The 24,085-nt window shown below is 34.9% G+C and overlaps 3 protein-coding genes across 6 annotated transcripts; 2 read left to right on the forward strand and 1 right to left on the reverse strand.

Moving 5' to 3' along the window:
* Positions 1-925: 925 nt before the first annotated feature.
* Positions 926-9,923, forward strand: LOC110691234 (serine/threonine-protein kinase prpf4B). Of its 2 annotated transcripts, none has more exons than XM_021868145.1 (12): positions 926-1,525; positions 1,952-3,288; positions 3,374-3,549; positions 4,294-4,496; positions 6,351-6,419; positions 6,892-6,964; positions 7,943-8,099; positions 8,203-8,494; positions 8,578-8,692; positions 8,831-8,994; positions 9,244-9,318; positions 9,412-9,923. In XM_021868145.1, exons 1-12 carry the CDS (start codon positions 1,160-1,162, stop codon positions 9,598-9,600), a joined length of 3,216 nt encoding a protein of 1,071 aa, XP_021723837.1. In that variant the 5' UTR covers positions 926-1,159; the 3' UTR covers positions 9,601-9,923. The 2 variants fall into 2 exon arrangements, with proteins under 2 accessions (XP_021723837.1, XP_021723838.1); XM_021868146.1 differs by having other exon boundaries at positions 928-1,525; positions 3,386-3,549.
* On the forward strand, positions 9,711-21,211 carry LOC110691235. 3 transcript variants are annotated; one of them, XM_021868148.1, is made up of 7 exons: positions 9,711-9,837; positions 10,256-10,318; positions 10,666-10,713; positions 10,815-10,843; positions 19,573-19,744; positions 19,815-19,934; positions 20,266-21,211. In XM_021868148.1, the coding sequence occupies exons 1-7, from the start codon at positions 9,820-9,822 to the stop codon at positions 21,007-21,009; spliced, it is 1,194 nt and encodes a 397-aa protein (XP_021723840.1). In that variant the 5' UTR covers positions 9,711-9,819; the 3' UTR covers positions 21,010-21,211. The 3 variants fall into 3 exon arrangements, with proteins under 3 accessions (XP_021723840.1, XP_021723841.1, XP_021723839.1); XM_021868149.1 differs by lacking the exon at positions 9,711-9,837 and adding an exon at positions 10,009-10,120; XM_021868147.1 differs by lacking the exons at positions 9,711-9,837; positions 10,256-10,318 and adding exons at positions 16,819-19,284; positions 19,371-19,474 and having other exon boundaries at positions 10,325-10,713.
* A 211-nt stretch (positions 21,212-21,422) lies between these two features.
* LOC110691237 (homologous-pairing protein 2 homolog) lies at positions 21,423-24,085 on the reverse strand. Its single transcript, XM_021868150.1, has 6 exons — positions 23,898-24,085; positions 23,676-23,701; positions 22,526-22,793; positions 22,284-22,354; positions 21,963-22,151; positions 21,423-21,878 (listed from the first exon to the last, which is right to left on the reverse strand). The coding sequence occupies exons 1-6, from the start codon at positions 23,923-23,925 to the stop codon at positions 21,780-21,782; spliced, it is 681 nt and encodes a 226-aa protein (XP_021723842.1). The 5' UTR covers positions 23,926-24,085; the 3' UTR covers positions 21,423-21,779.

Consider the following 24,085-nt stretch of genomic DNA (forward strand, 5'->3'; position numbering starts at 1 on the left):
AGAGAATCTATCTTCTGCTACTTTACCTAACGCCGCTACTACCTTTTGGAAGATTCTTTGATCCTTAACATTCACAACCAAAATGGAAACTTTTCTTATGGACGCGCGCTACTTCATAATGCACTTGCAATTAAAGTTGAATTCAACACGTGTGTATTCTAGTTCAAGATGTGTTTTGCGACCTGGCCTCTATAACAGACGAGTAATTGCTTCATCGTTAGAATAGCTTGGAGGGGTGGTACCGTGGAAGTCTTGGCATCTACCTCGAATTCTATGAAAAACCTTTTCTTTTAGATTGGATCCAATAGTAATTCCTATCTTCATTTTAAAGCCCTCACAAATCTTTAGTGGTGAGAAGTATAAACTAAACTCATAGTCTCATACCTAAGCTCAAATGACATGCTAGGTATTATGTTTCACATTTTTCTCTTACACCTCACGCTTGTGTATATTGAACATTAATATCATCACATAGTTAAAACCCACACAATATTACCCTAAGAGATCTTTGTTATTTTAATTCATAAACAGGTTGCCCACTCGTACCTTATCAAGACAATTGTTTTTCTACACATCAAACAACACCAATATATTCCAAACTTTGCAACTTTGATGGTCTTTGATATCCACAACTTTGGTACAACTACTCTTACACACTACAAACTTTGATACCCTATGTGTATACTCCTCGTCCCATATTACTCACCGTTGCCTCAATCTAATTATATGGAAAATACATAATCTACTTGTCATGTACGAGTAAACTTATAGAATCACAATTACTTGTTTAATTTAATTTTGTGATGTAAATTAGAATATATCGTACCAAAAGTACAATATCTGCACTCACCTTGCATAACAAATACTTCGTATTTAATGATCGGAATTTTTCCAAAATTACGAGATTTTGACATGATTCTTATGGACTTCGAAATAAATTGAGACTACCCAAAGGATAAAAATAAAATTGAGACCCAAGGTTTTCAGTACTCGGAAAATTTTAAAAAAAACTTCAATTATCAATATTCCCAGACACGGCATTTATATATCTAACTATCGTTATTCATCTCGCAATCAATCAAACAATTCCTTTTCCCCTTTCAGTCCCGAACCCTAATTCTCCCAAACCCAAATCAAAACCCTAGTAATTCCTCCATTAATGGCGAGCGATTCCCATGATTCTCATCGCAAGCACAGTCGTTCTCCCTCCGATGACGATTCGCCGGAGAAATCGAAGCGCCACAAGCACCGCCATCACCGTCACCACCGCCGCCATCGCCACCATTACCGCCATAGCAGCTCGAAGCATGGAGATGCGAAGAAAGATGAAATTGAGGTTGTGAATAGAGAGGAAGTAGTGGAAGAGGTGACGAAACCAGCTCCTCTTGTTGATTATGATGATATGGAGGAAGGTGAGATTGTTGATGATGAAGGTGTTCTTGCTGCTGAAGTCGATTCTTTCGATAAGAAGGTCGGGTCCGATGTCGAATCAGGTGAATTTAAGGCCGGTGATGATTCTTACATGGTGTGTTTCTGATTTTCCCTCTTTCAATTTCTTGCTTAATTGATTGATTTTTTTATTTGATTGTGGTAATTAGATTGAGTATATGATTAATATGAAAAGAAATTGAACTCTTTTTTGTTGGATTATTTTATGAGCTGACAAAATGTAGAATTTGTGATATAGATTTTACCATATAGTATGTACATTGGATATGATTAATGGGGCAATGGGCATCCTAAAGACGGTTACGTAAAAGACAGCATGCCTTCTTTTAGGGTGAATCATGAATCCAGAAGACAATGGTTTTCAGTGCGGATTTAAGTTGTAAGACTTAGTTACATGTTATTATTGCATAGTTTTTGCAGGGTGTTGCATTATTTATTTCGTGTTCGATTTGAATTTTTGAGTGATGTTTGCTTAGCTTTTTTACTGTTCCTTGTGCCACAGATTGTTGGTACTGATTTAGAAAATCCTGAAAGCAATCATAATGTGACGCGGAATGATAAAAGTGGGAAGTCTAAGAAGTATTTGAAGTCTCCTAGAAGTGATCGAAGTGGTAGTGAGAGCAAGGAAGACGGGAGTCACTCTCATCATGACGAATTTCCTTTGTCAGATAGGGTGGCTAATGGTGATCTTACTCGCAGGTCTAGAAAGGGAGAATCTAGGTCACATACAGGGCATGAGTCTCCTTTACAAGAAAGAAGCAAGGAGAAGGACCGTATTAGGACCAAAAGCAAACATGCCTTTGAATTAATGGAGGTGGATGAAGATGATCTTAGAAGTAGAAGAGATTCATTTTCTCATAAGGTTAGGGATGACCGCCACGAAGCAAGGTATCTCTCCCCTTCTCATGGAAGGTACCATCTAGAGACTAGTGATAGGAGCTGGTCTAAATCTCCTGATTGGAAGAAAGAAAGAGAGCGTTCACAGAGCATTGCGCACGAGAGGTATTCAAAAACAAGGCATCGCAGTGAAAGGGATGAAAAGCTGTATGATAATGGCAAGGTTGGTTATGAGGTGGATGATGAAAAGGATAGTCGTGGAGGTAAAGATTACAGATCTAATGGTGGAGAAAAGGTTAAGGATAAAGGAGGAGAGAGAAGTTCTAGCTATCACAGGTCTAGTTTGCATGAAGGAAAGCATGAAGATGGTGATTCTAAGCACAATGAGACAGAGGAGAAGATGTACCGGGATAAGAAACGAATGGAGCAAGAGCTAATAAAAGAGAGGAGCGAAAGGGAGCGTGATAGGATCCGGAGCAGAGACCATGAACGGGAGAAGGATTTTGTGAGGGACAGGGGGATTCATAGAGAGGTAAAGAGTGATATTGACTGGAATCGAGATCGTGGTGGGAGCAGGGACAGGGACCATGAAAGGGATAGAGAAAGAGAAAGGAGAAGGGAGCAAGATCGTGGAAGGAGTCGGGACAGGGATCTTGGCAGGGAAAGGAGGAGAGATGATAGCACATCCATGTATAAAGATAGAGATGCTGAGAGAGAACGGGATAAGGTAAGGGACAGGTCTCAAAAGTCGGAGATGGATAGGGGAAGAGACAGATATAGTGGCAGCGATAGACATAGAGATAAGGCTAGAGATAACAAGGATGATAGGAGCAGTAGATACCATAAATATGATGACCGTGATGATGTATACAGTAATCGAGATAGGCGCAGTGATTATGATGAAGCAGAATATTTCAAGGACCGAAAGACGAAGCATGATCCATATAAAGATAAGGCCACTAAAGATGATTCTCTGATGGAAAATGAAGATGCATTGAATGGGTAATTTTTGTTCATTCAAGAACCTCTCTTTAATGTTTGAGTTTCATGTTTCTCATTTGCATTGTATTGAAAGCTGATTTGTTAGTTTTCTTGTCAGGGATGATGATGACAAGGATATGCTAGAGTTGAAGCCTGCAGAGCCTGAAGAGGATGATATCGACAGAATCAAGGAGGAGAGTAGAAGGCGAAGAGAAGCCATTCTTCAGAAATATAAAGCTAAACAATTTCAGCAGCAGCAGGCTGTGCCTGAAGTCTCCAAAGGTGTGTTCTGTATCTTGGTATTTATTCGGGGAATTTGGTATTTAGTAGTGTTTCTTTATGTGTACGGGTTTGTATAGTGTGTACAAATGTTCTTTACGTATACAGATTGAGACTTATGGAATTTGAAGAAGTGTTGCAGTTGCCACCTGCTTGGTAATTGGTACAATTTTTTCCCTTTGAAAGAATCTGTGTGCTACGTTTCTGAGTTGCTTTTCTCTAAGCAGCTCCTTCTTGCACCTTTGGCCTTGTAGTATCATCTTTTATGGGAGAGCTTCTTGTCGAAAGTGATGCATGGCTCCTGCAAATTAAGAGGGGTAAAGAGGAATGAAATGCAGTCTATTTTTTTTTATTATTAACATCCTATTAGGGACTCAAGTATATTGAAGAGAGAATTCTTTTTTGGAAGGATAAAAGTCAATGGTTGTATGTCTGTGTTGCACTGCCATCGTGTCTCTAGGAGGTGTAGTTGCCTTGTCTATTAAGCTGTAGCATATTTTCTTGTTATATCTGCAATCAGGTAAAATTTGGTGATAGCTTCTTTGATATTGATTTGAAACTACCAGTGGCGGTTTGCACAATTCCTACTACTTTGTAAAGCTTATCTTTGTTCCGTAGGCATCTATTTGTTACTTAACCATTTCAACTAGATCTTTATTTTCTTTTGTTATTCATTTTTCTACTATTACTCATCTGGTAATGTTCTTTGTCTGAAGGGCCTTAATATTTGCCTTCTATAATGTGCAGTATCAGATGAGGAGCTGACGAAGCAGCCTTCCCTAAAGTTGTCTTCTGCAAGTGCTGTTCAAAAAGAAAATAATGGTGCTAAGGGTGATGCTAACAAGGATTCTGTAGGTGATACTTCCTTAAACTTGAGGAAATCTGCTCCTGGAAATGACTTAACGGCTGCTGAAAGGAATACTGTTATGCTGGGGGAGGGTTCTCCTAAGGTATGGATTTTTTCTGTTGTTTTATAATTCAATTTATTTTCTCGAAGACTTTACCTTGCATAATGCCTATGCATGTGTGGCATGTTGTCTTCTCTCATCTACTGCCTTCCAATTGCAATTGAATACCGCCTGCTGTCATAGTTATTTAACAAAGAACTATTGTTGGGGCTTATAGTTGTGTTTTGGCTAACTTTTGTACAAGATGGTTTGCCGGGTCCTATACTTCTATATTGTCAGATCATGTATTAGTTAAACAAAAAGCTAAATAAGTTACCAAAAATAGGTAAAATGTTAGTCTTGTAGTGATTTATGTGAAATGATGTTACATTCCTTTGATGTTAAAGTAATTTCAAAATTCTAGTCAAAATTGGAAAAGAAGGGTTAAGGCTATTTAACCGTCTGATAGAAGACCACCAGCTCATACTTGGATATATTTAACCTTTGAAGTAGTAATTTTTAAAGTTATTTAACTGTCTGATAGAAGACCACCAGCTCATACTTGGATATATATATTTGACCTTTGAAGTAGTAATTTTTGTGTTTTCTAGGGTTGAAGTTATTTAACCGTCTGATAGAAGACTACCAGCTCAAAATTGTAGTAATGTGTGTGTATTCTCATTTCTTCTTGCACACTTATACCTTTGCATCAAACTGTCCATTTAACATCTATCATTTTCATATTATTTTTCTCTTTTACAAGATTATGTGTATTGTTTTCTCGTCAATTTATATCATATAATGCCAATTTAATATATCTCTTTCAAATACAAATGTAATAACTATCTCCGCTCATCTGTTTAAAAGACCCTTTTTGGAATGGAGGGAGAATTTGATAGATAATTTTTTACTTCTTATTCCTTACTTTCTGCAAGACTCCCCCCCCCCCCAAGCCCCCTGCCTTTACAACCATGCCGATGCCTCTAGCATATTGGCTATCATAATAAGACCTGTTAGAGCTTGGTGGATAATCAACAAGATGATCATTTGCGGATCACTTTGCTTGGTCCCATTGGTTACTCTCTCTCTCTCTCTTTTTTTTTTTTTTTTTTTTTTTTTTTTTTTTTTTTTTTTTTAAACAATCTTCTTTCTGTGTCTTCCCATGCTTATATCAAACTCCAATTGTTTGCAATAACTCAGGTTGGTGTTGTATCTGCGTATGCATTGTAGGGAGTTACTTATGAAGTGTTGAGTATATTTAGGCAATTGGGAGGCCTTATTGTAAATTAGAAACAAAAGTTATACTTCCTTTGTTTCTTTATAGTTGCAACACTTCTCTTTTCACGTTTGCCAATGCATGATTTCAATCTTTAATATCTTTAATTACCCATATGTAAAAATTATAAACATTTATTATTAAAATAGTATAAATCGAGACGAATCTAAAAGATTCCACGACTATATTTTTGCATAGCTATAAATCGTCAAAGCTAGTCAAAGTGGAACACATGAATAGTGTAAAAGTCAAACTGTTGCAACTATATAAAAAACGGAGGAAGTAATTTATATAAAATATAGAATTAACCTGGTCACTGTCTTTGCCTGTTGAAGGGGCTGCAGCCTGCAGGGTACAATTATGTGAACCTGCAAGCTTAGTCTTATTTTTGATACCTGATTTGCATCTGGTTTGTGGTGATAATATGTGAAATGGGCTTTGGGTTTCGAGATTAGCAATGCCGTTACACTGTATTGATGTGTTTGTAATATTCTATTTGTCAAGGCTAGAAATGTTTGCATTGCATAGCTTTGACTGTTTTGTGATTATAATATTTAGCACAGTGTTGATGGTATCTAATTTTAATGTATTATTTTGCCATTTCTACTGTTTTTTTAAGCTTATGGATGATATTTTTGCAGAGTGAAAGGTCAAATGATATGTTCTGTGATGATATATTTGGAGATTCTCCTGCTGGAGTTCGTAAAATGGTACGTGTGCTTATTTAACTGTTTTTCATTTATAGCTGTCACTTTAAAAGTTTGGACAGTTTTGCTTCGGGGGATAAATTCTATATATTGTGATGTTGGCAACATGCCAACAAATAGTTCAATACTTCAATATCATCAACCTTGTAGGTGTTATTGTGAAACTAATTAGATTTGGTTGGCAACTTTGTTATCTGTGGAAGCTGAGAGAGTTACATTCATATCATACACTAAGAAAGATGTTATTTTTTGTAGCTCATGTATTTTGCTTCCTGCCTAAGTTAAGTTTTCTAGAATGATTGTAGATATACTAGGGGTGTTTTATTTTGATTCTTTTTGTATTGGGGTAGGTTTGGTCCATTGAGAATTTAGACCGTTTAAACTTTACATATTGAGTTAGTGAACATGTTGTAACTTACTGAAATTTGTATGTACATTATATATAATGGGTCATGATCTTTCATTGACTTGACAGGGTAAGGGAGATGGTCTGCCTCTTGAAAGGAGTGGTCTTCATGATAATTGGGATGATCCAGAGGGATATTACAGTAAGTCTGTTTCTTTCTGATTCTTGCATTTTCCTTGTTTTAACTGCTTTGCATTGACTTTTATGTATGATTTTTCTCGTTATCTACATTGGGGTTGTAGGAGGGAATGTCTATTAATAATGGATATGCGTTTACTTGTTCTCTTTTAATAATATTCTGTAGGTGAAGTTTTTTGCTTTCCCTTTCCCTTATAATGTATTTTATTCTTTATTTTCTTTATGCTCCATTGTTCGCTTATCAACCACCTAAAAAGGATGTTGCATAGGAAGACTTCTGTTGCACATTGAAAATAAAGATTCTCCTATGCTTTAACTATTTATATTTATTTTGAATGGGATGGCTTGCTGAGTTGCTGTGGTAGCTAATTGCTATTATTTGGGGTTATTGTACCTAATTACTGCTTCATGCGGTTATTTAATCTTGTTATATGCATCTATTGGTGTCTGGAATTGATTGTAGATGTTAAGATCTGTAGTCTGTATATCAGAGATCTTAAGTGGTGGCGTGGGTTTGTAAAAGCATCGATTTGGCCTTGAGCCCTGAACATGGAGTTTAATCTGGTTGATGGTCTAAAAATTTTTGGTTTTGTTGAAAAGCTGTGTGATGAAAATAAAAATCCCCTCTTGTGTTGCAATATTAAGACAACTCCGTCAGTTTTGTCATGTTCTGACCTTTTTGGGGGGTAAGGTTTCTGAGGTTTTAAATCAAGGCTTCTGATTTATTTTTTTATTTTTTTTAAAAAAGAATTTCTGTTGACTATATGCTTTTTTGAACAGGGGATTGCTGTCTTGTAGTTGTCACTTGTTTTCTGTTGACTTTTAAGGAGATGTAGCCTGCTAGCTTCTTCTTAATAATCAGGAGTCTTATTACAGTTAGTGCCTTTTATGCTTCTACCCTGGCTAGGGCATGTTAACGCTACACTTTTCTTCCTGTTAGCTTTCTGCTCTTTTTAATTGGTTCTCTATTTGTTTCTTAAAGGTTTTCGATTTGGTGAAATACTTGATGGTCGCTATGAAATCACGGCAGCACATGGTAAAGGTGTATTTTCCACTGTTGTTCGTGCAAAGGATCTTAAAGCTGGAAGTGGGGATCCAGAGGAAGTGGCTATCAAAATAATACGAAATAATGAAACTATGTTAGTAACTCCTTTTGTTTCAACCTTTTACTATTGAGAATTTGTATTATTGTGATTGTGCCTAAAGTCCTAATTTAATAACTGCTGTTCATTTCTTATGAAGGTTAAAAGCAGGGACAGAAGAGCTGGTGATTTTGAAGAAGCTAGTTGGCTCAGATCCCGATGATCGCCGACATTGTGTTCGTTATCTTTCAAATTTCAAGTACCGTAATCATCTCTGTATAGTTTTTGAATCACTTCATATGAATCTGCGTGAGGTTCTAAAGAAGTTTGGTCGTAATATTGGCCTTAAGCTTACTGCTGTGAGAACCTATGCGAAGCAATTGTTTATCGCGTTGAAGCATCTCAGAAATTGCGGAGTTCTACATTGTGACATAAAACCAGATAATATGCTGGTAATTTTTAGAAAATTATTAATTCACATTATTTATAAACAAATTCAATTGTTTCTGATTTGTCTAAATCTTCTGTCAATTAGGTCAATGAATCTAAAAATGTGCTGAAGCTTTGTGATTTTGGAAATGCAATGTTCGCTGGTAAAAATGAAATCACGCCGTACCTTGTGAGCCGTTTTTACCGTGCACCTGAGATTAGTAAGTTCTTTAATTTTAATTTGTGTTACAAGACATTGTTGTTGATGAAAACTGATATTATGTGTTTGATTACATATCATCGCTATACATATCAATGTTTGGCTCATTGTTTAAGGCTTGTAATTTTTCCTGATGCAGTTCTCGGCTTGCCCTATGACCACCCCATGGACATTTGGTCAGTTGGTTGCTGTTTATATGAGTTGTATACTGGAAAGGTTCTCTTTCCAGGCCCCTCAAACAATGATATGCTTCGTCTTCATATGGAATTGAAGGGTCCTTTCCCGAAGAAGATGCTTCGCAAGGTACTCACCATGGATGCCATTTTAGCATAATTAAGTAGTTTTTTTTTTTTTTTTTTTGTCTTTTTTTTTTTTTTTTTTTTTTTTTTTTTTTTTTTTTTTTAATTCTTAGATACTAAGATGTAACCCTCTTACAAGAGGTGGAAAGCTAATTCTAATAAAGATATAATTAGGACACTGACTTTTGAAAATAATTATATATTTATCTAACTATTCTTATATGCTCTTTTCTTTATGTTTTCTGTTTTTCAGGGAGCTTTCATTGAGCAACATTTTGACCAGGATTTAAATTTTCTTGCGTTAGATGAAGATCCTGTCACTAAGAAGGTAAGGCAGTAAGATTAATGATTATAGTGTATCTCAAATGAACAAAGCTGCATGCATTGTTTTATTAACTTGGAGCTATGGGCTTTTGTGCAGACTCTTAGGAAGCTGATTGTTAATATTAAGCCAAAAGATGTTGGTAACATCATTAGGGGTTCTTCTGGTGAAGATCCAAAAATGTTAGCCAACTTCAAGGATCTGCTGGAAAAAATATTTGTCCTAGATCCAGATAAAAGGCTAACTGTTTCACAAGCTTTGAATCACCCATTTATTACGGGCAAGTGAATTCAGATGCTGATTTTCTGACTCCACAAATGCAGTAGCACTAGATTTTTGTATATTACGGTGTTAGTTTATATCAGACTCTAATCATTGGGAATTTACTGTCTATCTTTTCTGCACTACTGTGGGCCTGATTGGTGGAGATTGCTTCTGGCGTCATTCAAGTTGGACTCAGAAGGCTGATATCTTTTGGGAGGTCACTTACTGGCAGTTCTCAATGGAATGTGTTCTGTTTCTATTGTAAGACAACTCGCCAAAGGCGTTTTTTTCTTTTATTGTAATCATTTTGATAATTTATTGTGCAATAGTACATTACATTTATTACATTTCTCTCTAAACATTTGCCTTGTGAGTTTAGTATATCTTCTTATACTTTATTTTGATCTGTTGCTCATAATCACACTGGATGAATGTTGCTCAAACGTGGAGCTTAAATGCTCATGATAGTTATCCTTCGGAAGCCGATGTACTCTGCGTTTAACTTTGGTTTCTTGAATGAAAGTATACGATGCATACAACATCGGTGTTGCTCTTCTTACCATCTTTACTACTTATCTTTCTGAATTCTTCTGATTATATACATCTCTTATCTGGTATTTGTAGTTATATATTTTTATTTTCTTTCTGCCTGGAGAGTCTAATCTTGCTTTTGATTCAGGGATTTTCCAGTTCTTGGGGGAACCCTCCAATCTTTATATGCCTAGAAGGCACCATGGAGAAGGTACCTTTGTTGTTTACTGGGATCATTACTTTGATACCCTTGTTAGTTTGACTCATAAGCTAGTCATGGATATCCCTTGTTAATAAACCTGAAGATTGAATTTATTTATTTCATGAAAATTATTTCGTGAGTGTTGTGTTCCACCTAAGTGGCCTAACACCCCGAAATAGTTTATCTGATTTCTCTATTGTCAAGTGTCGTGCTATTTAGTTTCTTGGCTTTGTTATTTTCGTCAAGATTATGATTCCTTTTTCTTTCTTTTTTCTTTTATTTTTTTGGGGTTATATCTATGTCTCTATTGTTCTAATGAATGTGCTACATCTGCTTTATGGCCGGTCGTTATGGAGGCTTTGGCTTTGGAGATGTCTGGTGCTACTTCTTGGAAAGTTTTTGCAGTGAGTTCTTGTCATAGTTTATCTGCTTATGTTCAGGATCATGTTGAATCTTCTAGGGGCATTAAATGAACTGTTTTTTTTTTTTTTTTTTTCTTTGATAGGGAAACGGTTCTTGCTCCTGCAACTCTTTGTAAGTTTCCTCATTATTTTTGGTATCCTTTCTCTATCTTCTTGTTTTATCGGTTCTGGTCAGGCTGTGTGCTGTAAGTCTCTTGGTTAATTGCGAAATGTTCCTTTCCCTAAATTCTTTGCTGATCTTATCACATGTTACAAAAGTCTAATGAGTTCAAATGTAGTGTTGAACCTAATAGTTGATGTAAGTAGTCTTTGTAGCCACTGATATCTTCCTGTTATTAATGTACCTGGTAAAACTTCTGGTGTTAAATATTTTTGCTTATGTGAGGATGTTGCAACTTTCATATTCTAGTAGATGAAATTGCTTATATATGTGCATCTTGAGTGACAAGAAAAATTTCAATGAACACTTTGGTAGTAGTACTTAAATATAATTTTGTTTGGGTTGTCACTTTTGAAGCTAGTTTTTGATTGTTCTACCAAGATTTGACATAAACAGAGATTGTGGTATAATTTCCCCTTCTAGTCAATGCAGTCGTGTAATAAAAAGTTCTTTTTAGTCATTCGAATCTAGTGCAGTGTACAACTCCTACCTTGTGGTGGCTCATCTCTGCCTAGGTAAGGGATTTAACTAAAGTGAGGAAAAATCACCATAAAATGCAAAGTACATGTCTTGATATTTTTTAAAAAAAAAAAAATTAAAAAGATTAATTGTTCTTAGCTTGTCATTGCTTTATTTGATTTTCGGACAGCATTTAGTCATATCTTATCTAATAATCCGTAGTAGTGAAGCAACTGAAATGATAAATTTTAAGCACTTTGTTGGAGGTGAAATAGCTTTGTAATGGAGTGTTTTTCATCTAAAAAGCTTTTTAACATGAACGGATTACATAGCAGAAACTTCATTTTCTTTAATTTGATGGTTTATAGCTGTAAGTTGTAATAATTTAGAATTATGTCTGTGCACCTAAGGGCGAGGTGGAAGCGATCAACTTGTCGTGCCAATTGGTAAAGAAGGGACGAGTGCTAAACTTTACCTAGTCACCAAACTTTTTTATTTGCGCCTCATGATAGGTTAGAGAAATTAGAATTTTGGAAGTGAGAATGAACCCAATTACCGAGAAAGATATATAATGAAGAGTGGGAGCTTACTCGCTGGCGATAGCTGAGCTCAGACATGGGACTTTTGTTTTTCTAAACTGATACTCTCTTTCTGAAACACTGGTGACATTTTTAGGAACTTAGTACTATGCGAGGACTGCAATTGTCACAAACTCGATCATGGTGATTAAAGGCCACGATTTGGAGTAGATAGGTAGCTGAAGTTTAGATCTCATAGGTGAAAGTTGGTTGTATTTGAAGCCAATTTTCTTTTTATCTTTTTTTTTTTATTTTTGTTTCAAGTATATCGTATGGGTTTTTTCTTGAGTAAAACACTAGAGTATAACCAATCTCAAAGAGGCAATGAAGGTCATATATAGCCCTGTTACATATCAAGCCAGGAGAGCCTTTTATGAGTTGAGTATATAGGATTAATCGCTGTAACATATGTTTATTGTAGATATATAGTGTTTCATTCTCAGCTGAATTCCTGCTTCTACAGTTCTACTTACCTAGTGTGTACTGTCTATCTTCTGTGTTCTTTTGTTTAAGTTACAATTTGATGGTTTTCTTTTTGTGTCGGAAAATAATTTCCCTGAATAATAACCATACTATTGCTTCCAAGTTTTATATTAAGACTTAAGAAACTGAGGTAGTTTAGCGGGTTTCACTTCACATGAAAAGAGTAAATCTTTAGTCCATACTTGGGTCTAGGCATGCTTACTTTTGCCAAAGTCAAGGATAGCTTGTCTTTTCAACTAACGGATTTAGGCAAGGTGAAAGATCAAAACTAATTTTATACCCTAGTTTGAAATATAATACATGTACCCATTTGTCATGTATTTCAATCGTGTGCCTGAACCAATATCAATTTTCATTTTGGATATCCTACTGTTTCAGTTTAAAATGTATTTTGGTTTTTCTGTAATCTTGGTTGTAACTTACAAAGGCCAAAAAAGAAAATCAATCTTTTAATTTGAGGACAGACTGACAGTGTCATTTTGTGGAATTCTTGTTTTTCAAATACTTCTATTATATTTATATTTATACTTCAATATTATATCTTGTATTTAATATTAGGCATCTCCATATCTTAGTCTGAATTATTGTGGCTTTGATGAGGTATTGTCTATGGGAACGTTTTATCTGTTATCTTATTTACACCGATGAATTGTAAGAAATAATGGTCTTGGAATAGAGCTCAATAAAAATTCTAAAATAAACCCGGTGCACACTAAGTTTATTGTGCACCGAGAAAGTTGATTATATAGAAGATGATTTTACCATACATAAAGTGATTTTACCTAGGGATGGCAATGGGTCCAAAACCCGGTCCAGATCCATGGAGCCAGACCCATTTTTTATAATAAGCAGATTGCTTTTTTTTTTTTTTTTTTTCCTTCTCCTTGGTAAAACATTCAGGCTATTGTTTTTTCCCAGAGTAAACATACTTGTGAAGGCAGGCTACCCTCTCCTTTGTTGTCCTCCATGCTCAGCTCCTCCTTTGCATACATCTTTAGTATGCTCTTCTTTGTTCAGGAAAGCTCTACATGTAGGTGTGTCGTAGTGGGGAGATTAAGTTAGGATTTTGAAATGAAACGACTTGAAAGAAGCATATTGAAGTCATGGTTGAAGAGGTTATTCACCATCTTAATTGTGAAATTCAAAGAGGTGTAACTTGCCTTCAAATAGGAAGAGTTCCAGGTGATGTTTGTGAGATTTGAGGGATTTAATTTAGAGTTTGATGTTGTGACCTCTCTTTAACGGCCTTCACTATTCTTGCAATCAACTCATTCAAATATTTTATCACCTTTGATTTTGTCATCACTTTCCGGGGTCTTTTAGATTTTATATGCGTTTGGAGTAGAAATAGATCCATAATATAAGGAGTCAGGAAGGATATGAAGCATTTGGATTTGTATGAGAATGAGGTATTTGATCTTAAGGGGTGGAGGAGGAAGATTTTTTTGGATGACTACATAATAATCACTTTTCGTTCATGTACTGGACCCTACTTAATTGATTGATAGATGTTGCCATTGTCTGGGTAGGTTGGTAAGGAATTGATGGTGGTTGCATGTTTTAAGAATGTTGGAATTGAAATATAAGTTGTTAGATTAGTTAAATCAGGCAAAGTTCAATATCAACGATACAATTAAGTAATTAACCTCCTAATCTAAATGTTTATATCTTTACCTATAATGGCTGTACTATAACAAGTAGACAAAAGTCGAGAGTCAATAGGAGTTTTTGAAAGCTGCTCAAAAAGATTTGCATTTTTGTATTTTGTTGGGCTGGGGGGGGGGGGGTGGGGGGAGGATTTAAAAGAGAATTACATTATTATCATTTCAAGTTTTTAGTTATCTCGAAAATGTAAAAACTGTATTATGGAACCAATTAGTTATAATATGCTAATGGTAGGTTTTTATCCTTTTTTTTTCTTCTTTTTTTTTTAATAAAACCATGATTAGTAAACCCTAGCTTCTCTTGTTTACAATTTTGTTGTATTAAATTTTAATTTCATCCAAAATCTTTCGTGTACACCCGCTAAATTTAGCCAATTTGGGGTAACTTTAATCGTCTTTGGTTTAACTTTAAACCTGATATGATTTTAATGTAAATAGGCAATGGGATAAGTTTTATAAGGATAATATGATTATTTTCACCCATTGTGATTTGAGTTTTACTCATTTAAAAAGAGTAAATCTATCAATAAAGCATAAATAACTTTTAATTTTATCGGGGTAACTTATATATATTGGGGTAACTTTTGATCATCTTAGATTTTTTGGGGGAACTTTACAACCGATGTACAATATCACTCTATTTTTTTAAGACTTTGTGTAATTTATTCCTCTAGTCGTGTACATTAAATTCATTTTAGATGCTTGTAAATGAGACACAACTTAAAAGATTTCTTAATCGTATTTTCATTTAGAAGAATTGGATCCTGCTTCAAACTTAAAAGTTTGCGCTGAGTTTTACTGTCAGTTATGTTTGTCTGGGCCGAAATTCATTGTTCTCCACCTCTTAGGAGAACTTTGGTGCTGTTTTGATAAATTCTGTCATATTCCAGCTAAAGCATGGTTATAATGTGCATCTTTATCTTCTGTAGGCTGGGACCTTCTAGGCTTTGGGTTTCTTCTTTTATTTGTTATATATGATACTTCTATAGGGTCTAGGAGAAGCACTGCTGTGGCAAATTCCCTGATTATCTTGTGATTGTTGTAATTTTGGTTAATAACTCGTGGGTTCTTTGCTTGATTTGGATTTAAATTTTGGTTAAGATTTATTTTTGCCCCATATTTTGATATGCTTTGAGTTTTTCCAAGGGAGATAATGATATAATTTAGTCAGTCGTGTGTTATGTTTGAGCTGGTGACCCACACTATCTTCCTGCTAATTTTCATTCTCAACTTAGATACCGTAGTTCATTAGTGTGGTATCTCTTAATCCATACAATGCAAAAGAGATTTTTGAATTTCAAAATTCTTGGGTGTTTGTTTGTCTGTTGTCTATGTGTGCATTCTGTGAAATTGGCTTACTTGATTCTTTTGATCTGTAAAAGTAAAACTAAGTGTTCAGAAAGTTACAGCATTCTGGTAGACTGGTATTTGCTTCTGTATCATTTTGCTTGTTTGAGATTAATGCTTAGTTCAATTCAGTAAAAATAATTTCAGTTCAGCAAAAATAAGGTGAATTGAACGGAGCTTTAGAAAGAATGTTGATAAGAGCCAAAGGCCCTTTGTTTTATTTATACTCCAAATTAGATAAATGATATTCTATAAAAGTAAGTTTTAATCCATTTAAGTCAATAAAATACAGTATGTAATTAGTGAATAATCAGTTTTATTTAGTGATATAAAATTATAATCACCAATTTTAGCAACTTGAAACATCAATGAAGGATGTATTGGTTATTTGTGGTGTAAAAGGAGAAACTGGATTTCCTTATACAGGAATGATGCAATATTTGCTAGTTTCCTAAAAGGTAGAAGTTTCCTTTTATATCCGTGGAATTATCCATCATAATTTATTTATTGCTGTATATAATTATTTAATTTTTTTTATCATCTTCTATGTATATATATACACTCTTTGTGCTGTTTCAAAAAAAAAAAAAAAAAAACCCTGTGCTATTTCCTTCATTTTTTTATTCCTGCATATCCATCCCCCCCACCCCCCCCCCCCCTTTTTATTTATTTTTTTTATTTTGGGTAAATATATCTTATAATTAAATTGTCACTCAATTAAGCACAGATCATGTCGGACATAAAAAGAAAACTCTTCTTCGGAGTAGTTTGTTAGACTAATGGCCCTATAATCCATACCCTATATCTTAAATTTTCTACTAATATTGATAATTTCTGCCTCTGGCGATCATCAATGGCCTGCAATCATGCTTGGCTGAACACTAGATGCTTGTGAGAATTTTAGTAAGTAGCTAATATCTCTTGCGCTTGACGCATTTTCGCTCTTTGCCCTTATAGGCGGTGTCTTCTGATTGTGCCTTTTGTTCGGGCCATTTGTTCAATTTGTATTATTACTTGAAGGTTTTGGTTTATTTTACAAATAGTGATTGTAACAAATATATGGATTCCTGGAGTGATTGTTGTAGAAAATAATGAAAGTTCCATCCTTTTGAGTCCTTTGTCCTTAACAAACATAGATGGGGTCCTTACCGGTGTAGTCCCGGTTATGGTTTCAAGTTAATGTTCTACAAGATTTGACTCTATGCATAACTTTGGACTTGACTTCTATTTGCAATCTATTTCATAGAATTGGAATGGTTCTTTCATCTTCAATCGAATCATAATATGTTGCATATGTATTTTTGATCAATATTTCGATGTAAGCTGTTATATATTTTTTTTCCCAAAATTCAAAATTTGAGGGGCTAAATTGAGACGTTGCAAAATATGCTTGCAGTACCTTACATAATACTGGTTGCGCATCATTCCCTTGATTTTTATTGTAAGGGGACACCATGGGAGTGTGTTCTGCTCATATGAGGCATACTAAGAGGAGATTAAGTCATCTTAATGATGGAGCAAGTTCCTTGTAGTAGGAGGAACAACAAATATAATTTTAAAGGTTATACCGCCAAAACATTTGTTGAAGACCCCAATAAAATTATACCGCCAAAAACATTGGACATTAGGTGGAGGCCCCAATAAAATTTCGTAGGTGGAAGCTAAGGTTTGGTTGGGTGAAAATTACCAAGATTCACCTATGTCGTACAACCTCCTAAAATATTATTCACTCAATTCTCCATTTTATTATGATGTTTTTGTTTGGAAATTTTAACAATTCACATTTTAAAGGTATTTTAAAAATTATTCCCAATTTACATATGAAAAGAAAGTTGTATATTCTTGAGGTTGTTTGTTTCATATTAATGAGTGCTTTAATTTTTTTTTTTTTTTTTTTTAAATTTAGTAATATATAATTCGAGATAGTACTGGTCGAATAGATATTTGCGCAGTCAAAGTAGAAACATATACTTGTATATATATTAAAATTAAAAAAAATTCATATTTAAAATTGACATAATTTTCTTATAAAGTCGTTCATGTTCTGTTGCTCTACTTTTCTTTCTTCCTATGAAGGGCATGCATTATCTTTTTTTTTTTAATTATTTTTTTATTATTGTTCTTACAATTTCTCTTACCTTTCTTTTTTACGATACCCACTATTTTACAAGGGAGCCCCATTATCTCAATATGAGATACAAAGCTTGTATCTCAAAATGGCAAATATGTAAATAAAAGGAACTTTATGAATGTATAATTTTTTATGTACAAAATTTCTGGGTTTGGTCTTCTTCAACCGACAATTTGCTCCATTTTCGTTCCCCTCCATTTTCATATCTTTCTTCCTCCTTTTCCCTTTTCCCAATTATCTTGCTTCATCTCGTAAACCACCAACGTTCACCGTTATATTTCCAAAGATTTTGCCGTCAAATTAAACGAAAATCCTAAAAAAAATGGAGAAAATTAAGGGTTTGGCCCGAAGGGTATGCGTATAAGTGTTGTTTTCCTCCATTGAAGTCGATTGTCGATTGTCGAGTTCCATTTCACCATTGAAGCTTTTTGTTCCTCCATTGATGCTCTTCTGATTTTGCTTGAATAGAATGATATTCTAGACAATTATACAATTTTAACCCTATCTTACTAGTTAAAATGACAAATATACCCCTTTGAGATACATATCATCTTGTATCGTAAAAAAATTTCTATAAATATGATAAAATTGTACCCTACTACCTTTAGCTAATAGCTATGACAAAATATTAATCTGCTACTCAATATTGACAAAAGATCGGTTTTTGAAGAAATATATTCAGCTAGGTTTTTTTTTTTTTTTTTTGACATTGGACTAGGGTTAAGGTGAGAGCCAGGATAATGGCCATGGTACGATGTTAAAGATGAAGGATAAGCATCTGAATTGGATTCCAATTGTTCTATTTATTATATATATATATACAAAATACTAACAATTTGATAACCTGTTTTTATGATTAACCTTCTAAAGTTAATAAAAACTGCCATTAGTATTTTACAAGTATGTTTCCCGTACATATTTACCGATCACTCTGAAAACCTTTCTTAGTGGCCACCAAACAAGCCTTAACTTCGATAACATTAGTGTATGTTTTGCCTACGTACATAAACATTTGAAAATTAGGCAAAAACTTTCTAGAAAATGTAAAAACTAACCTACACCAATTAAAATAATATTTTTCTTATTTGCTAGGTCATTAAGACTTATTGAAGAAACTGCAACCGCGTTAACATTATGATTTTTTTAGCCACGATTTTCCCAAAACCAAATTAAATATTTTTTTTCCAAAAAAAAGAAGCCAGCTGTTCATAATCTTCCACAAGTCTTTGATGCTCCACTATATATCGCTCTCTTCAACCCTAAGTAATCAAAAACCTCTTCAAACACGTTTGTTTAAAAAATAAAAATAAAAGTCCATATTTTCACACATCTTGTGTCATCACACAAAGTGCCAAGCAGTCGTATCCCTTGTCCTCATCCCTGCAGCCAAACTCGCAGCAGCAGCCGTCGTGTCCGGTTGCTGCTGCATTCACCTGCCGCTTGGGGAGTCTTGGGACTGTTGCTGCTGCATTCACCTGCCGCTAGGAAAATCTTTTTGTAGGCTTTACGCGCACCTTTAGTGTTGGTGATAGTAAGAAGTTAAGCATGGGAAAAACGCTGGATGCATTGCTAGGAAGAAGCTTTAAGGCTTCCAAATTCAAAACCCTTGTAAACCTTGCCATATCTAGGCTTTCTGTCCTTAAGAACCAGAAGCGAGCGCGATGTTCCATTGCACGCTCTGATGTCGTTCAACTCCTCCAAATTTCTGAACACGAGCGTGCTCTCATCAGGGTAACCACCATTGCTTTCTTCACCATTTATGATGTCTGACACAGAATAGATTGTGATGCATGGTTTTACTTGCGTGTTTTTGATAGGTTGAACAAGTGATCAAGGAGCAAAATATGTTGGATGTGTTTGCCATGATTGAGAGTTATTGCATTCTTTTGAGTGAGAGGGTCAAACTTATTGAAGATGAAAAGTTACCCTCCTTTTTTTACTTTTTTGTTCTAATTTAATTCTGTGGTGTTTCAGTCTTCATGTTTGACACATGAATAAATAAATATCATCTGATTTCAGAACCTGCCCTGAAGAGCTTCAAGAGGCTATATCAAGCCTGATTTTTGCAGCATCAAGGTGCGGAGAATTACCAGAACTACAGGAGATACGCTATATTTTTTCATCCCGTTATGGCAAAGAGTTCACCCTTCGCGCTACTGAATTACGTAACAGATGTGGTGTCAACCTCAAGGTAAATGATTTCCACTTAAATGTCAAGAATACATGTTAATTGTGTGATTAACGGGTGTTTTTCTGGGCAGATCATCCAGAAACTATCAACTAGGCAGCCAAGTTTGGAAAGTAGAATGAAGTTGCTGAAAGAAATAGCTGATGAAAATGGCGTCAGTTTGCAGCTAGAGGCTACTTCAATGGCAGCAGAGGTACTGCTTCTTCCATTCATTGATAAAGTCCCTTCAACTTTATTAGTCTTCCCTACTATGATATTTGATATTTACGCAATGGCTTATCAGTGGAATTCTCAGAAATGTTACTCTGTTCCTAAATTATACTTCGTATGTCACGTTTCTGTTTAGAGTCCTCCAAGATTCCAAGTTATAAAGTCCAAAGTTTACCATACTAAAATTTTTAAAAGTAACTCTAATCATACAAAGTATGTAGCTTGTGATTGATGGACAGGGGAGTATCAGAATTGGAATGAAGGTATAAAAAAGTGCACTAGAAATAATGTATGTATGCACTAACTTTGTGCAGGTAAATAAAGAAGAGGACAATCGTTGTGCTAAAAACCAATCAGCTAGTTCAGGAGTTAATTTTGGAGATGATAGGAAGGACTACCCTGAAGAAATGTGCAGAGTTGGGGATTTAAGTCTTTCATTGAATAGGGGAAAACAATATAAAGATGTAGCAGAAGCTGCCCAAGAAGCTTTTTTGTCAGCAGCGTATGCAGCTTCTGCAGCAAGAGCTGCTGTGGATCTCTCTAGGTCTAGTTCTGGTGGACCACCAGATGATCTCAATCATCCAAGTAATAAACAGAGAAAGCAAGTCATGGATTCAAATAGTGAAGTAAAATCAAGAACTGTTAATAGTCAGAAAAATAATTCACGGGAACTTGAAGACTCTGTTTTACGGCATGAAGAGGTTTATCCATTCGACAAATACAGCCTCAATTCTGACGAAGAGGAAATCTGTCAAAGCGACCAGATGATTAACATCAAGCAAGTAGATCCGAGAAGTATAGCAGAGCAGAACCTGAAGTTCAGTGAGAACATTGGCGAAGATGTAGCTAAGAGTGAGACCTATTCACTTGAAGACAAAGATGAAAAGGAAAAAAGAGAAACCAAGCTGCTTTACTATTCTCCTAAACGAACAGCTACTAATATTCAAGCTAATTCCGGGAAAGATAGCAAGGAACACATTTCTGCAGGAATGGCTGTGAAGAGTTCACAGAGATTGAATACAGTGAATAGGCCTGTTTCTGTGAGGACCAGAAGATAGCATTGATACCTTTATATGCTATTGAAGTTATCTCTAGATGAGCAAGAAGAATATCTGAGTTAAATTGTTTTTTAAGCCTCCTTTTTTTTTTAATTCTACTCTGCAGAAAGTATATAGAGGCAATAGTAAATGTATTTATGCTTATAAAAACTGAAACGTAGCCTTATTCTGGAAAAGAAATTTGTTAACTGAGATCGAGTAAGCTTCGAAGCAGTCCATGACCATCTGGTCAATGTCCCAGAACTAACCACTATTTTAAATTTATTGTATCAAGTGCAGAAACAATGAATGATCTGAGAAGTAATTCCCCTTATGAATGGATAGCCAGTCAACAATTTCACTTTCCGGACAATATGCATTAGTACAGAAATGCTCATCATTGAGATAATCTTGTTTTCACTAAATAATGCAAGCAAGTTCAGATAAAGTTTCTTGGGTAGGTAACCAGTAATCCAGTATACTTAAGTTATGTTGAAGATACTGTACATAATTTGATAATGAAATCAGCTATGAGAAGCTGATCTTTCTGGTACAACTGAAAAAGGACTCTATAGTTATCAAGCATATATAAGCTAATAAACACTAATAAGTGCAAATGCTTTTACAACTACAAATTATAGTTCTAGTAGAACTTACTGACGAGGAAAAAGCTGCATCCAGCGTACGTGAATGATCTATTCTGGTGCAATACTTCCCAAATGCAAAAATATATACCATGAACTTTGTCGCAAGCCACTAGTAAAACTTCAGCATTAACTGCAGCATGAACTTTACTGACCTCTTCCCCGCTTTTTGCTTTGTGGCATCAAATTACAAAAAGACTGCAAACTCTGACCAGCATCTTCATCATATTCAATGCCAAGTTCCTCCTGAAATAAATGGAAGGAGTTGAATCAGTGAAGGGAAATATTTTTGGAGGCCTATAGAACTATAGAAGTGAGGAAGAAAAAGACCTTAAGCTCTTTTAGATCCCTCGGTAAATTTTCAGTTATTGTATCCCATATATCTTTGAACATCCTTTTGCGCTTTCTCCAATGACTAATTGCATTCACATACAGATCTTCAATAGCCTTCCTGTCCTCTGGTTTCACAAGGGTGACTCCTCCACGCAATTTAGTCAACTTATCCTCCATTTCCTCAACCTAGTTGAGATGTCAACAGATAATTTATCAAGTTCAAAGTTCTCCCAATTTCAGCTATTTGTTGTAAAAAAACGCAAGTTAATAGAATAATAAAAAATATCTTCCTGCAAATGATTTAATGATGCAATATACCTCTATCTTAAGTCTTCCCAGCTTGGCTTGCATATCTTCTAGCGTCAAATTTGACTGTAAGGATTTGATTTCTGAAAACAAAATGATCAAGGAGATCAAATTAAAGCCAGCAGGCCCAGCACAGATCACTAGCATTGCATCCAAAATTCCAATTCAATTCTCATTTCAATTTCATTAATAAATGAAAGGATGAGTAAGAACCATGTAATTTATCAAAGTGTAAAATTAGAAGTTTAGCATACCTCCCTCAACCTCGCTAACTGCTTTCTTCTGTTCGTTAATTTGTTCCTGTAATTTGGCATTCTGTTCCTTCATCTGATTAAGCTCTTCACTGTTTGGAATCTCAAACTGGTCTTGACGTGCAATGTAGATCTTCTGCTTGCCATACTCTTTAAATGCAATCTTCCCACTATCAGCGAGTGAATCAAGAGCTTTTTGAACTGCAGTCTTTTTGAGATTGAACTTTTGCAACGCATCAGCAACATTCTGGGCATTTAATGGCCTATTTTGCTGGATAAGAACAACAAACATAATACAAATTAAGACAAACAAGTATAGCCTGCTAAACATGAGTGGGCAGTGGCTGACAAATTGATAAAAATAACTAAAATATTTTATTTAAACATTTTGCTAGTTAGGGAAAAGTCCCCGAAATGTCATAATATTTCAAATGACTTCTATTTCATTTATTTATTTTCCGCTTAATCATATCAGATTACACGTCTAAATGTCTAATAACAGACATGAAAGTGCAATGTCAGGTCTTTTACCAAGTTGTTAACCTTATCTCATTGAAATCTTGTTAACTTATTGTTCTCAACTCCAACCTTACATTTCTCCAAACTCTCAAAATACAAGACACAACATGATAATCAAGTACTTCATAATAGACCAAATGACACTTGAATCCCGCAAATGTAGCTAGTTATCGCCCTTCGGTTTACAAACATACAAAAGCTAATAGGGATATCATATGATAGAATAATTCACAAGTCCATGAACTTTTATTCTTTTGGAAACTCTGGGCCATGCTCACAAATCATACACTCGAAAATCAGTTTCATAAAATATCATTTCATACCGCAACTTTCGACTATAGAATTCATTTAAAAAAAAAATGCAGAAAATGTTCCTGATTTTATATTTCAGCTAAACATCCTAACCTAAAATAAGGTACTTTGGTTTTGCAATACTTATTTCACAGAAAAATCAATCAATTTCCAAACAACTTCAGGTCTAAAATTACAAGTTCATAAATGTTGTATACAATTTCAATCACAAGAATCTAAAAAAAAAAAAAAAAAAAAAACAACAATTAGAAGAACATATTTATCGGATATTTCCCCACAAAATCTGTATAATAAAAACAAGGGTTTAAGGAAAGTGGATTACCTCGTTGACGAAGTTGAGTACTATACCTGAACAAATTACATCCACCAAAAAAATTCAACAAATGTTACAGATATTAACACTGAAAAAATTCATAAATTGGTGAAATTAAGAGGAAATTAAACGAATTTAGCTAAATGAGTGGTATAATGAGAAGATTAAACCTTAAAAAACAACAAAATGGAGTGATTGAAGATGAAAATGAGTAAAGGAGAGAGAAAATACCTTCAGCGCTGTCGGATTTGGGGGCCATGGCAGAGAAGAGAAGAGAGAGAAAAAATACTTAGTATGAAAGTTTGGCGGAGTGAAGTTGGGTTCCGCGGGAAATATGACGACTATGGGACGAGCAATAGAGGATGCTTCAGCAGTGTTGCGTCTTCTATTTTTGTTCAATTCGTCGTCGCTTTAATGGT

Source organism: Chenopodium quinoa, unplaced genomic scaffold (genome assembly GCF_001683475.1).
Source record: "Chenopodium quinoa cultivar QQ74 unplaced genomic scaffold, ASM168347v1, whole genome shotgun sequence".
NCBI lineage: Eukaryota > Viridiplantae > Streptophyta > Magnoliopsida > Caryophyllales > Amaranthaceae > Chenopodium > Chenopodium quinoa.

Bases quoted from the DNA above. Each gene is read 5' to 3' on its own strand.
- LOC110691234 (XM_021868145.1), top strand. From the start codon at position 1,160: ATGGCGAGCGATTCCCATGATTCTCATCGCAAGCACAGTCGTTCTCCC. The intron at 1,526-1,951 runs GTGTGTTTCTGA...CTTGTGCCACAG, and splicing joins CCGGTGATGATTCTTACATG to ATTGTTGGTACTGATTTAGA. The intron at 8,995-9,243 runs GTACTCACCATG...TCTGTTTTTCAG, and splicing joins CGAAGAAGATGCTTCGCAAG to GGAGCTTTCATTGAGCAACA.
- LOC110691237 (XM_021868150.1), bottom strand. From the start codon at position 23,925: ATGGCCCCCAAATCCGACAGCGCTGAAG. The intron at 23,702-23,897 runs GTATTTTCTCTC...TAATTTGTTCAG, and splicing joins CAAATCCGACAGCGCTGAAG to GTATAGTACTCAACTTCGTC. The intron at 22,794-23,675 runs GTAATCCACTTT...GTTCTTATCCAG, and splicing joins TACTCAACTTCGTCAACGAG to CAAAATAGGCCATTAAATGC.
- LOC110691235 (XM_021868147.1), top strand. From the start codon at position 19,099: ATGGGAAAAACGCTGGATGCATTGCTAGGAAGAAGCTTTAAGGCTTCC. The intron at 19,285-19,370 runs GTAACCACCATT...TGTTTTTGATAG, and splicing joins ACGAGCGTGCTCTCATCAGG to GTTGAACAAGTGATCAAGGA. The intron at 19,745-19,814 runs GTAAATGATTTC...TTTTCTGGGCAG, and splicing joins GATGTGGTGTCAACCTCAAG to ATCATCCAGAAACTATCAAC.